This window comes from Rattus norvegicus, chromosome 3, assembly GCF_036323735.1.
Source record: "Rattus norvegicus strain BN/NHsdMcwi chromosome 3, GRCr8, whole genome shotgun sequence".
In the NCBI taxonomy this organism is placed as follows: domain Eukaryota; kingdom Metazoa; phylum Chordata; class Mammalia; order Rodentia; family Muridae; genus Rattus; species Rattus norvegicus.
The window spans coordinates 118,307,699-118,322,434 of record NC_086021.1 but is presented as its reverse complement, the minus strand read 5'-3'; the positions used below and the strand labels follow the sequence as shown (position 1 = coordinate 118,322,434).

Genomic DNA, 14,736 nt, shown 5'->3' with positions numbered 1-14,736 from the left:
TAACCTTGGTTATATTTCCTGTAATAAAAAGCAAAATTAAAAATTATAAAGTAACAAACGACAGGGTTAATAGGAAGGAGGTGCCTACAATAATAGAAAATCTTCATCCTAACTTAGGAAAGCCTTTGGCAAACACATGGATTTTCAATTAATTTAAAAGGTATTCAATAACTGGGCAGATAACATGGAGACTGTATGTACAAATTAATTTGGTCAGGTATAATGCGATATGCAATAAACACAGACTCTTCCTTCACTGTTCTGTCTGCATGTGATGTGAATATTAAACATCCTATTACACTATGTGCTTCATTTTATGTTAGTTGTGTAGATAGGGATCAGGTGCTGGGCGTTTCTTAAACTTACACCTTTGACACATACCACTTTGGGAGATGTTTACACTAAAATCTAAAGACTGAATACTCTTACACAAGAACTGTTTATAGGTAGAAAATTATACAGAAATACCCAGGACTATAAAGTAACTAAGACAGCAACAAATAGTTGGCCAGTAAGTTACTTCAGATGAAGTTTTATATATGCTAAGAATTAAGCCTATAATTAATGGTTAGGAATTACAGGAAATATTCATTCTTTAATAAATGAATGATTACTATAATATAAAGAAAACAGTGGAAGGGTGTAAGAGAAGAAAATAACAGAGATCATTTGTAAGTTTATCCTGGGGCTATGAAAAATGCATCTAAAATGTTTTCACTCATTTCTTCCTTAGTAAATATACTCCGTTCATCTGCCATGCAACTCTGTTGAGAACACTTCCCAACACCTGCATTACAAACACAACTCATTATGTGCTTCCCCTGGTTTTAATTCTCTATAAAGGAAGCAGATAGTAGAAACAGTAGTAGTGGGAACTGAGGATACTATTTGTAGCAATTAGCTTATACTATTTCTCATTTATTATACAAAGTAACTTGATTCCAGGTTTAAATTTTACAATGATTAACTATTGTTTCAAGTGTATGACTTTCTACTGGCATCTATGGTTGTCATCTTAGTGTGTGTTTCTCTTAAAATATTCTTATATTATTGAGTATTTCTAAACATGATTCACTTTTTCCAACAAAGATAAAGTAATTTTAAAACTGAATATAAATATATTACTATTCATTTTTTGGCATCAGCAACCATGCATTTTTCCTTAATGATATCAATTCAAAAATAATTGAAATGTTAATGAACATTTACATAAATTTTTGTCTTTGCTTAGTTCTTTGAATACTTGTATTAACTATTTATAATATCTTTCCAATAGAGACAGTAACTATAAATTGATGTTATTATTAAAGTGCCTCTTTTAAAAATTTCACCTTCTACCCCTACCAAATTTGTGAAGTGATTATGTAATATGTTCTTAGAGATTATTGTCAAAAATTCTACTCATATACTTTGAAGTATTTTGAAAAAGATTTTTTTCATGCTTTTTCATTAATAAAGCATGATTATATACACATATGCAATGGATAATTCATATCTTTAAAACTTTTACAACTATAAATAAAGTAGAAGAAATATAAGTATAAATGTCAAACTATCTCTTTGTAAATCTGTTCTATGTAAAAAAATACTTAATCAAATATGAGAGTTTTACATGATGCATTTGGTTTTATTCAAAATACCCCAATTTCCAACATGCTTTTGTGACTTACCAGAAAAACGTTTAATGCCATAAAAAATTAATCCTTCTGTCAAAAGTAGATATTTTATGACAATCTAGTATGTACTGGCCTATGAAGTTCAAATTACTTTTTCTCTGTAACTATGTGGGGAGGCTTTAACACATTGAAGTATACTAACACATCTAAATGTGTACCTCTGTAAGGAACATTTGTGTTCCAGAGGCATTCTTGCTAAAGTTATAAATATTGACATACATTCTGCCCTCCTACATATTTCCACTCAGCAAGTTTATGAGGAAAGTTTTCTAAAATGTAAAATTGGTTTATTATCTTGTTTTCTGAGACATACAAGACAAAGTCTCTAATAGGAACTGAAACACTCTGAAAATCTCTTGATTTATATGACAGACTAAACAGATTCTTCTGACCCAACAGTATGGTCAGTAAAAAAAAGAAAAACACCTTCTGTATTTAATACACTAATTAATATCATTAATACACAGTCCACAAATACTTAGTAATATATTCCCCTTTCTATGGGCCATAAAACAAAGTCCTTTAGTTTCCCCCTTTGAACATTTAGCATTTTAAAGATATTTGCTAAGTGATAGTGAATGGGCCAAGAGAGGAAATCCATACCATTTGACACTGTAGAAGTCCACTCCCTTCTCTTTTATCTTACTTACCTGAGCAAGAAAAGAATCAAAAAGGAAAAGTATGTTAGTAAACACTACTTTTGCTTTTTAAAATTTTTGTTGTTAGTTCCCATGAGTACTTTTGGAACACTGAAGTTAGAACACCACAGCCCAAATCCAGTTCTCACTGACCTCTAGATACAGGAGTCCTAATAGTTTTTAGTCCATTCATCATGGGAATTCTGCATTGGATTCCCATGGTAGGAAGAATGAGAAAACACTAAAAATGTCATTAAAGAAAAAATTAAAGGGCAAAGATCCATTCATGCATTAAATCAATACCAATATTTTTTTAAAAGGAGAATCACTATTCCTGGTTACCCGGGTAGTAGACTGTCTAACTATTTCTTTGGCTAATATGAATAAGCAGGTTGTAGCTATTAGAGCATCAGAGAGCGGGCTGTGACTGTACCTATTAGCATATCAAGTAGACAGTTTATGTCATTATTATGTAATACAAATAAAATTAAAATTAAAATCGATTTTATATTTCGTGTTCAGTACTGAATGTCTATCATGACATTTATGATGAAATTGCCAAGTTTTGACTATAGATTAGACTGTCTACAGCTTGATTTACTTAGATCTATAGCAGAACATTAGGCTTTGTCTGCCACTAGATCTGCTCTGCTTCCAGACATTCCAAGAGCCTGTAACCTTGGTAAGAAAATCAAACTTTAATTGATTATTTGGGAATTTCACAAGATGTACTCTGATCATACTTGCTTCCACACTGAACCTTCCAGGTCCACCTTCCCAACATTAAATCCTCTGCTAAATTTCATAAAAGAAAAAAATTTCAATGAAATTAGTGTTACTCATATATTCATTGGAACATGGTCAACTCTCAGTGATCATACCTTAATTTGTTTTCTTTTTTCCCTCCATCTTTATTAAATTGGGTATTTATTATATACATTTCAGTTGTTATTCCCTTTCCAGTTTCCAGGCCAACATACCCCGAACCCCTTCTCTCCCCTTCTCTGTGGGTGTTCCCTTCCCGATCCTCCCATTACCGCCCTACCCCCAAAAATCACATTCCCTGGGTGTTCAGTCTTGGCAGGACCAAGGGCTTCACCTTCCACTGGTGCTCTTACTAGGCTATTTATTCCTACCTATGCAGTTAGAGCCCAGGGTCAATCCATGTGATAGTTTTTGGAACTGGCTTACTCCCTGGAAGCTCTGGTTGCTTGGCATTGTTGTACATATGGGGTCTCAAGCCCGTTCAAGCTCTTTCAGTCCTTTCTCTGATTCCTTCAACGGGGGTCCCATTCTCAGTTCAATGGTTCGCTGCTGGCTATAGCCTATATATTTGCCAAATTCTGGCTGTGTCTCCCAGGACAGATCTACATCCAGTTCCTGTCGGCCTGCACTTCTTTGCTTCATCCGTCTTATCTAGTTTGGGGGCTGTATATCGATGGGCCACATTTGGGGCAGGCTCTGAAATGGTGTTTCGTCAGCCTCTGTTCTAATCTTTGCCTCCCAATTCCCTCTCAAGGGTATTCTTGTTCCCCTTTTAAAGAAGGAATGAAGCATTCGCATTTTGGTCATCCTTCTTGAGTTTCATGTGTTCTGTGCATTTAGGGTAATTAGAGCATTTGGGTTAATATCCACTTATCAATGAGTGCATACAATGTGAGTTTTTCTGTGATTGGGTTATCTCACAAAGGATGATATTTTCCAGTTCCATCCATTTACCAATGAATTTCATAAAGTCATTGTTTTTGATAGCTGAGTAATATTCCATTGTGTAGATGTACCACATTTTTTGTATTCATTCCTCTGTTGAAGGGCATGTGGGATCTTTCCAGCTTCTGACTATTATAAATAAGGCTGCTATGAACAAAGAAGATCATGTGTCTTTGTTATACATTGGAGCATCTTTTGGATATATGCCCAAGAGAGGTATAACTGGGTCCTCAGGTAGTTCAATGTCCAATTTTCTGAGGAACCTCCAGACTGATTTCCAGAATGGTTGTACCAGTCTGCAATCCCGCAAACAATGGAGGAGTGTTCCTCTGTCTCCACATCCTTGCCAGCATCTGCTGTCACTCGAGTTTTTGATCTTAGCTATTCTGACTGGTGTGAGTTGGAATCTCAGGATTGCTTTGATTTGCATTTCCCTTATGACTAAAGATGTTAAACACTTCTTTGGGTGCTTCTCGGCCATTCGGCATTACTTAGCTGTGAATTCTTTGTTTAACTTTGAACCCCATTTTTAATAGGGTTATTTGTCTCCCTGCAGTCTAACTTCGGGAGGTCTTTGTATATTTTGGATATAAGTCCTCTATCAGTTGTAGGATTGGTAAAGATCTTTTCCCAAACTGTTGGTTGCTGTTTTGTCCTAACAACAGAGTCCGTTCCCTTACCGAAGCTTTGTAGTTTTATGAGAACCCATTTGTTGATTCTTGATCTTAGAGCATAAGCCATTGATGTTTTGTTCAGGGAATTTTCTCCAGTGCCCATGTGTTTGAGATTTTTCCCCACTTTTTCTTGTATTAGTTTGAGTGTATCTAGTTTGATGTGGAGGTCCTTGATCCACTTGGATTTAAACTTAGTACAGGGTAATAAGAATGGATCAATCTGCATTCTTCCACATGCTGACCTCCAGGTGAACCAGCAGCATTTGCTGAAAAGGCTATCTTTTTTCCATTGGATGTTTTGGCTCCTTTGTCAAAAATCAAGTGACCGTAGGTGTGTGGGTTCATTTCTGTGTCTTCAATTATATTCCACTGAACTATCTGCCTCTCTCGGTACCAATACTATACATTTTTTAACACTATTGCTCTGTAATACTGCTTGAGTTCAGGGATAGTGATTCCCCCAGAAGTCCTTTGCTATTGAGGATAGTTTTAGCTATCCTGGGTTTTTTGTCATTCGAGATTTATTTGGAAATTGTTCTGTCTAACTTTCTGAGGAATTGGATTGGAATTTTGATGGGGATTGCATTGAATCTGTAATTTGCTTTTGGTTATATGGTCAATTTTACTATATTAATCCTGCCAATCCATGAGCATGGGAGATCTTTACATCTTCTGAGATCTTCTTCAATTCATTTCTTCAGAGGCTTGAAGTTCATATCATACAGATCGTTCACTTGTTTGGCGAAAGTCACACTGAGATATTTTATATTATTTGGGACTATTATAAAGGGTGCCATTTCCCTAATTTCTTTCTCGGCTTGTTTCTATTTTGTGGAGAGGAATGCTACTGATTTATTTGAGTTAATTTTATACCCAGCCACATTGCTGAAGGTGTTTGTCAGATTTATAGTTTTATGGTGGAACTTTTGGGATCACTTAAATAGACTATCACATAATCTGCAAATAATAATATTTTGACTTCATTGTTTCCAATCTGTATCCCTTTGATCTCCTTTTGTTGTCTGATTGCTCTGGGTAGGATTTCGAGTACTATATTGAATATGTAGGGAGAGAGTGGGCAGCCTCTTCTAGTCCCTGATTTTAGTGGAATATTTTCAAGTTTCTCTCCATCTAGTTTAATATTAGCTACTAGTTTGCTCTATAAAGCTTTTACTATGTTTAGGTATGGGCCTTGAATTCCTGTTCTTTCCAGGCCTATTATCATGAAGGGGTGTTGAATTTTGTCAAATGCTTTCTCAGCACCTAATGAAATGATCATGTAGTTTTTATCTTTCAGTTTGTTTATATAGAGGATTGTGTTGATGGTTTTGCATATATTAAACCATCCCTGCATACATGGGATGAAGCCTACTTGATCATGATGGATGATTGTTTTGATGTGCTCTTGGATTCAGTTTGCAAGAATTTTATTGAGTAGTTTTGTGTCGATATTCATAAGGGAAATTGGTCTGAAGTTCTATTTCTTTGTTGGGTCTTTGTGTGGTTTAGGTATAAGAGTAATTGTGACTTCATAGAAGGAATACAGTAACACTCCACCTGTTTCAATTTTGTGAAATGGTTTGGATAGTATTGGTATGAGGTCTTCTATGAAGATCTGGAAGCATTCTGTACTGAACTCATCTGGACCTGGTCTCTTTTTTGGTTGGGAGACTTTTAATGACTGCTTCTACTTCTTTAGGAGTTATGGGGCTGTTTAAATGGTCTATTTGTTCCTGATTGAACTTTAGTAACTTGTATCTTTCCAGGAAATTGTCCATTTCCTCCATATTTTCATGTTTTGTAGTAGGATGTGATGATTTTTTTGATTTCCTCTGACTCTGTTGCTATGTCTCCCTTTTCATTTCTGATTTTGTTAATTTGCACACACTCTCTGTGTCCTCTTGTTAGTCTGGCTAACGGTTTATCTATCTTGTTGATTTTCTCAAAGAACTAACTTTTGGTTTTGTTGATTCTGTGTAAATTCCTTTTTGTTTCTAATTGGTTGATTTTGGCTCTGAGTTTCATTATTTCTTGCCTTCTACTCCTCCTAGGTGTGTTTGCTTCTTTTTGTTCTAGAGCTTTTAGGTGTGCTGTCAAGCTACTGATATATGAACTCTCCTGTTTCTTTCTGCAGGCACTCAGAGCTATGAGTTTTCCTCTTAGCACAGCTTTCATTGTGTCCCATAAGTTTATGTATGTTGTACCTTCATTTTCATGAAATTCTAAGAATTCTTTAATTTCTTTCTTTATTTCTTCCTTAACCAGGTTATCATTGAGTACACACGTAATAGTCAAAACAACAAATGCACAAAATAAAGAAAGAATATTAAAAGCAGTAAGGGAAAAAGGTCAAGTAACATATAAAGGCAGACCTATAAGAATTACACCAGATTTCTCACCAGGGACTATGAAAACCAGAGGATCCTGGACAAATGTCCTACAGACACTAAGAGATCAGAAATACCAGCCCAGGTTACTGTATCCAGCAAAACTCTCAATTAACATAGATGGAGAAGCCAAGATATTCCACAACAAAATCAAATTTATACAGTATCTTTCCACAAATCCAGACCTACAAAGGATAATACATGGTAAAGCCCAACACAAGGAGGCAAGTTACACCCTAGCAAAAGCAAGAATCTAATCGTTTTGCAACAAAACAAAGATGACAAGCAGGCAAACATAATCTCATATCCAAACATGAATAAAACAGGAAGCAAAAATAACCATTCCTTAAGATCTCTCAACATCAATGGTCTCAATTCTCCATTAAAAAAACAAATATTAAGAAACTGGATATGAAATGAGGTCACAGCATTTTGCTGCCTATAGTAAACACACCCCAGAGACAAAGACAGACACTACCTCAGAGTAAAAGGCTAGGAAAAACGTTCCAAGCAAATGTCTGAAAAAGGAAGCTGTAGTAGCCATTCTAATATCAAATACTATCAATTTTCAAGCAAAATTCTTCAAAAAAAGATAAGGAAGGACACTTCATATTCATCAAAGGAAAAATCCACCAAGATGAACTCTCAATCCTAAATATCTATGCTGCAAAAACAAGGGCACCTACATACATAAAGAAACCTTAGTAAAGCTCAAACCACACATTGCCCCACACAAAAATAGGAGATTTCAGCACCCCACTGTCATCAATGGACAGCTCATGGAAACAGAAATTAAAAAGAGACATAGACAAAGACTAAGAGAAGTCATGAACCAAATTGATTTAACATATATTTATAGAACATTCTAACCTAAAACAAAAGGATATACCTTCTTCTCTCAACCTCATGGTACTTTCTCCAAAATTGACCATATAGTCAGTCATAGAACAGGCCTCAACAGATACAGAAAGAAAGAAATAATCCCATGCGTCCTATCAGGCCATCATGGGCTAAAGCTGTTCTTCAATAACAATAAGGAAAGAATGCCCACATATTCATGGAAGTTAAACAATGCTTTACTCAATGATAAACTCATCAAGGAAGAAATAAAGAAAGAAATTAAAGACTTCTTAGAATTTCATGAAAATGAAGGTACAACATACAAAAATTTTTGGGACACAAAGAAAGCTGTGCTAAGAGGAAAACTCATCGCTCTGAGTGCCTGCAGAAAGAAACAGGAGAGTGCATATATCAGCAGCTTGACACCACACCTAAAAGCTCTAGAACAAAAAGAAGCAAACACACCCAGGAAGAGTAGAAGGCAAGAAATAATAAAACTTAGAGCTGAAATCAACCAATTAGAAACAAAAAGGAGTATACAAAGAATCAACAAAACCAAAAGTTGGTTCTTTGAGAAAATCAACAAGATAGATAAACCGTTAGCCAGACTAACAAGAGGACACAGAGAGCGTGTGCAAATTAACAAAATCAGAAGTGAAAAGGGAGACATAACTACAGAATCAGAGGAAATCAAAAAAATCATCACATCCTACTACAAAAGCCTATATCCAACAAAACTTGAAAATCTGGAGGAAATGGACAATTTCCTAGACAGATACAAGTTACTAAAGTTAAATCAGGATCAGATAAGCCATTTAAACAACCCCCATAACTCCTAAAGAAGTAGAAGCAGTCATTAAAAGTCTCCCAACCAAAAAGAGACCAGGTCCAGATGGGTTCAGTGCAGAATGCTTCCAGACCTTCTTAGAAGACCTCATACCAACACTTTCAAAATGATTCCCCAAATTGAAACAGATGAAGCACTACTGAGTTCCTTCTATGAAGTCACAATTACTCTTATACCTAAACCACACAAAGACCCAACAAAAAAGAGAACTTCAGACCAATTTTCCTTATGAATATCGATGCAAAGGTACTCTAAAATTCTTGCAAACCGAATCCTAGAGCACATCAAAACAAACATCTATCATGATCAAGTAGGTTTCATCCCAGGTATGCAGGGATTGTTTAATATACGGAAAAGAATCAATGTAATCCTCTATATAAACAAACTGAAAGATAAAACCGAATGATCATTTCATGCTGAGAAAGCATTTGACAAAATTAAACACCCCTTCATGAAATATGTCCTGGAAACAACAGGAATTCGAGTCCCATATCTAAACAAAGTAAAGGTATATGAAGCAAACTAGTAGTTAACATTAAACTAAATGTAGAGAAACATGAAGCAATCCCACGAAAATCAGGGACAAGACAAGGCTGCCCACTCTTTCCCTATTTATTCAATATAGTACAAGAAATCCTATCCAGAGCAATCAGACAACAAAAGGAGATCAAATTGATACAGATTGGAAAGGACAAAATCAAAATACCACTATTTGCAGATGATATAATAGTATATTTAAGTGATCCCAAAAGTTCCACCAGAGAACTTCTAATCCTAATAAAGTCCTTCAGCAAAGTGGCAGAGTATAAAATTAACTCAAATAAATCAGTAACATTCCTCTCCACAAAACAGAAAGAAGCTGAGAAAGAAATTAGGGAAATGGCACCCTTTATAATAGTTCCAAATAATATAAAATATCTCAGTGTGACTTTAGCCAAACAAGTGAACGATCTGTATGATATGAATTTCAAGCCTCTGAAGAAAGAAATTGAAGATCTCAGAGGATGTAAAGATCTCCCATGCTCATGGATTGGCAGAATTAATATAGTAAAATTGGCCATTTTACCAAAAGCGATCTACAGATTCAATGCAATCCCCATCAAAATTCCAATCCAATTCTTCAGAGAGTTAGACAGAACAATTTTCCAAATTCATCTGGAATGATAACAAAAACCAGGATAGCTAAAACTATCCTCAACACTAAATGACTTTCGAGGGAATCACTATCCATGAACTCAAGCAGAATTACAGAGCAATAGTGACGAAAACTGCATGGTATTGGTACAGAGAGAGGCAGATAGTCCAGTGGAATATAATTGAAGACAGAGAAATGAACCCACACACCTACGGTCACTTAATTTTTGACAAAGGAGCCAAAACCGTCCAGTGGAAAAAAGATAGCCTTTTCAGCAAATGCTGCTGGTTCACCTGGAGGTCAGCATGTGGAAGAATGCAGATTGATCCATTTTTATTACCCTGTACTACGCTTAAATCCAAGTGGATCAAGGACCTCCACATCAAACCAGATACACTCAAACTAATACAAGAAAAAGTGGGGAAGAATCTCAAACACATGGGCACTGGGGAAAATTTCCTGAACAAAACACCAACGGCTTATGCTCTAAGATCAAGAATCAAGAAATGGGATCTCTTAAAACTACATAGCTTCGGTAAGGCAAAGGACACTCTTGTTAGGACAAAAAGGCACCTAACAGATTGGGAGAAGATCTTTACCAATCCTACAACTGATAGAGGGCTTATAGCCAAAATATACAAAAAGCTCACGATGTTAGACTGCAGGGAACAAATAACCCTATAAAAATGGGGTTCAGAGCTAAACAAAGAATTCAAAACTGAGGAATGCCAAATTACTGAGAAGCACCTAAAGAAATGCTCAACATCTTTAGTCATAAGGGAAATGCAAACCAAAAACAACCCTGAGATTCCACCTCGCACTAGTCACAATGGCTAAGAGCAAAAACTCCAGCCACAGTAGATGCTGGTGAGTATGTGGAGAAAGAGGAACACTCCTCCATTGTTTGTGGGATTGCAGACTGGTACAACCATTCTGGAAATCAGTCTGGAGGTTCCTCAGAAAACTGGACATTGAACTACTTGAGGGCACATACCTCATTATTGCAATAGTGATAAGTCTCACATGGGAGGAAACAGTCACTTTCTGATTGTTTCTATGCTTGATAAGTAAGACAGAGTTGATATTTGTTTCTTTATCCCTGATTAAATACTATGACTGGAGAAGCTATTAGGCCTTAATGTTGAAACAACTGCTCCTGTAAATGGTCTTGATATGCCTTTCATATTGTCTTTTAAATGATTATGTTTTTGTAATTTAGAACAATATATACTTTAAGCTTATATCAGGAAAGATACCTTTTGCAATAAACAATAGCAAAGCACAGATGCATAGCTGGTAAAATACTGACAGGAAACTTAATGTGATTGACCAATGATAATTGGAAATAAGAATATCACCTTCTCCAGGAGCCATGGACCATGTAAGACAATGGGGTCAGGGAGAGAATGTAAGAAATGTTAAAGGGTAGATATATGTGTAATGTAGACATCTGGGTATGAAAGGACTGATACATTGGAAATCACAACAACTATAAATATTTTCACTAGACTGGGCCTATCTATCTGTACTCTGTCATGGAAGGAGGCTCTTCTTAGAATGGTCACTGCTTCCTGACCTGAGGATTTATAGCATGACAAGAGCTGATAATGAAAGGAGAGACATTTTCTCTCCTTTTGCCATTCTCTCCTTTTGCCATTCTCTCATTTTGCCATTAGCAAAATGCTCATTCTCTTGTAAATAACCTACTAAAACTCATTGGGTAATAAGAGAATTCATGAAAGCAGAAATATGCCACAAATTAGGAAAATGAATGAGATTAGGAGGTAAGCTAGTTTGACAAGAGACCATGGTAGGGACTGATTACAACTAAATAGCTTATGCACATGTATTGACATAAAAACTCATTAATACATATATGAAATATATACAGTATAAGATTAAAATAATAAAAGCAAGATGGTAGAAGTGAATTATTCTATAATATTAGCAGGAATATTAATTAGTACAAATTTAATAGAAAGCATAATGGAGACTTCTCAGAAAAGTAATAAATAAATCTATCATATAGTTTGGCAATCACTTTTCTGAATATATTTGGTATTTATATCAATAATATCATTTAGATTCTCATGTTTATGGTAGTTTAATTACAGTATATATGATGTGAAAATATTGTAAGTGTATATTGATTGATGAATAAAGAAATTGTTCATTGAAGCTAGAGAGATAACTCAGTGTTTAGGAGCATTTATTCTTGTAGGAGACATAGGTAACACTACTAGTACCTATTGTGGGGCTTTAATATACCCTTCTTGAGGTTTACTAACAAAGACATGGAGACAATATAGTTTAAGGCTGTTGATGTTTGGTGGAGCAGACTCTCAGCTACAGTTTAATTTAACCTCATGTCCCTGCTACTGAGTGCTCCCTTTATGCCTGTATCTCTTTACCTCCCTACTTCATTCACTCCCATGCTTCTGTCTTCTCTTGCCTAGGTGATCTGGTCTTGCCCAGCACAGCTGCCAGCTCTTTATTTTCTCAGAAGCCACATTTCAGTCTGAATCAACAAGTATCAAGACAAGGTTTGATACACTTCTTTGGGTTGCCTTTGGCCTGAATGAGCACTAATAACCTCCCCCATAGCAGTGAGCTTTTTATGTCAAATAATTATGTTTTTGGTAGGTGAGAAAAGTCAAGATTTACATTCAGAAAGCTGGTAATGGGCTATTGAAAGAAAATACCAAATATTCTTCTTGCTTTAAGCTAAGGAGGAGGGCAACCCTATAGGAGGACCAGAAGTCTCAAATAACCTGGATCTCCAAAGACCTCTCAGATACTGTGCCACACACGACATAGCATACACCATCTGATATGAGGCCCCTGGTACCTATACAGCAGAGAACTGTTGGGTTTGGATTCAAAGAAGATGCACATAACCCTTAAGATAATCGAAATCCCAGGACTTAGTGATTTCTGATGGGCTGGGGAATGAGGATGTGGGGGTATCCTTGTGGCGATGGGGGTAGGGTGTATGAGATATGGAATCATCAGATGGTGAAATGGTTGGGAGATAAAATCTGAACTGGAAAAAAAGTGTAAGGTGAAAATGAAAGAGAGGAAAGGAAATGCACAGTCACACCTTCATACATGTGGAGGAAGGCCGTCCAAACAGTAACATATCCATAGCTTATAACCATCAATAACTATTTCCAGAGGATCTGATACCCTCTCTGGCATCCACAGTCACTGCATGCATACAATAAATAGAATAGACAAAACACTGGCAAAACAGAGATATATAAAATATAAAAAAATTGATCTTTGAAAATAGTTGATTTCCATAAAATGGGATTCTTTTCATCTACTATACAGCATCATAGATAAATCATCAGGGGATTATATTAACTTAAAAAATCAGATGTACAAAGATAAACACAGTTATATTAGGATGTTTACTATTTGAGTGTATGGAACACTTGCTAGGTAGTATATTTTGAGGCTTATTCAGGACATTTTCCTAAAATGCAGGAGCTGGACACAAAGTTTCCTCATTGCCACCTTCATGTCTTTGTTCCTCAGTGTGTAAATGGCAGGGTTCAGGATGGGTGTAATCATGAAGTCCAGAATGGCGAGGAACTTATCCACTGGCACTGTAGGAAATGGCCACATGTACACAAAGATGCATGGTCCAAAGAACAAAACTACCACAGAGATGTGAGCAGAAAGTGTTGAGAGGGCCTTGGACAAATCTCCTGATGAATGTTTCCTCACAGTGAGCAGGATAACAATGTAGGAGATAATCAATAAGAAGAAGGTGCCAATAGAAATGATGCCACTGTTGGCAGCCACCATGAACTCCATTCTGTAGTTGTCCATGCAGGCCAGCTTGATGAATCTAGGAAGATCACAGTAAAAACTATCTATCTCATTCGGACCACAAAACCTCAAATGGACAACAAAACCTAGTTGGGCCACTGAATGCAAAAATCCAATGATCCAAGCCCCAGATAGAAGCAAAAGGCACATCCGTGGGTTCATGATGGTTAAGTAGTGAAGGGGCTTGCATATGGCCACATATCTGTCCCAGGCCATGGCTACCAGCAATACCATCTCAGATGCCCCGAGGACATGAAGGACAAATATCTGGAAGACACAACTGTGGAATGAGATGGTATTGTGCCCAGAGGACAGGTCAGAAATCATCTTGGGTACAGTTAAGGTGGAAAGACATAAATCAATAAATGAAAGATTTCCCAAAAGAAAATACATAGGGGAATGTAAATGTTGGTCAAAGGCTAGTGTAAACACAACAAGGGTATTGCCCAGTACGATGGCTACATATAATACCATAGAGAAGGCAAGGAAGAAATGCCGTATTTGCTTAGATGTTGAAAGTCCCAGAAACACAAATTCAGATACCTTTGTATAATTTATTTCATTCATTAACCTTGAATATTTTTCCTGTAATAAACAGCAAAAATAAAATTATAAAGGAATATTCCACAGTATTCATAAGAAGTAGGTGCCCGCATTAATGTAAAATTTTCATCCTCCCTTAGCAAATCCCTTGGCAAACATACAAATTTTCCCATTAATTTAAAAAGTATTCAATAAGTGGTCAGATAACATGCAGAACTGTATGTATAAATTAATTTGTTCCACGTAAAATGCCATGTGCAATAATCACAGACTCTTCCTTCACTGTTCTGTGTAGATGTGATGTGAACATTAAATATCCTATTGCATTATGTGGTTCATTATGTTAGTTGTATGGATAGGAATCTTATATGTTAGTTGTGTGAATAGGAATCCTTTCTGGGTGATACATAAACTTATACCTATAGCACATAGCACTTTGGGAGATGTTT

General features: G+C 36.1%; 1 protein-coding gene across 1 annotated transcript; it reads right to left on the bottom strand.

Moving 5' to 3' along the window:
- Positions 1–13,372: 13,372 nt before the first annotated feature.
- On the bottom strand, positions 13,373–14,311 carry Or4f53 (olfactory receptor family 4 subfamily F member 53). Its single transcript, NM_001000365.1, has one exon. It carries the CDS (start codon positions 14,309–14,311, stop codon positions 13,373–13,375), a length of 939 nt encoding a protein of 312 aa, NP_001000365.1.
- Between the last annotated feature and the right edge of the window lie 425 nt (positions 14,312–14,736).

Excerpts from the sequence above, each read along its gene's own strand:
- Or4f53 (NM_001000365.1), bottom strand. The coding sequence starts at position 14,311 with ATGAATGAAATAAATTATACAAAGGTATCTGAATTTGTGTTTCTGGGA.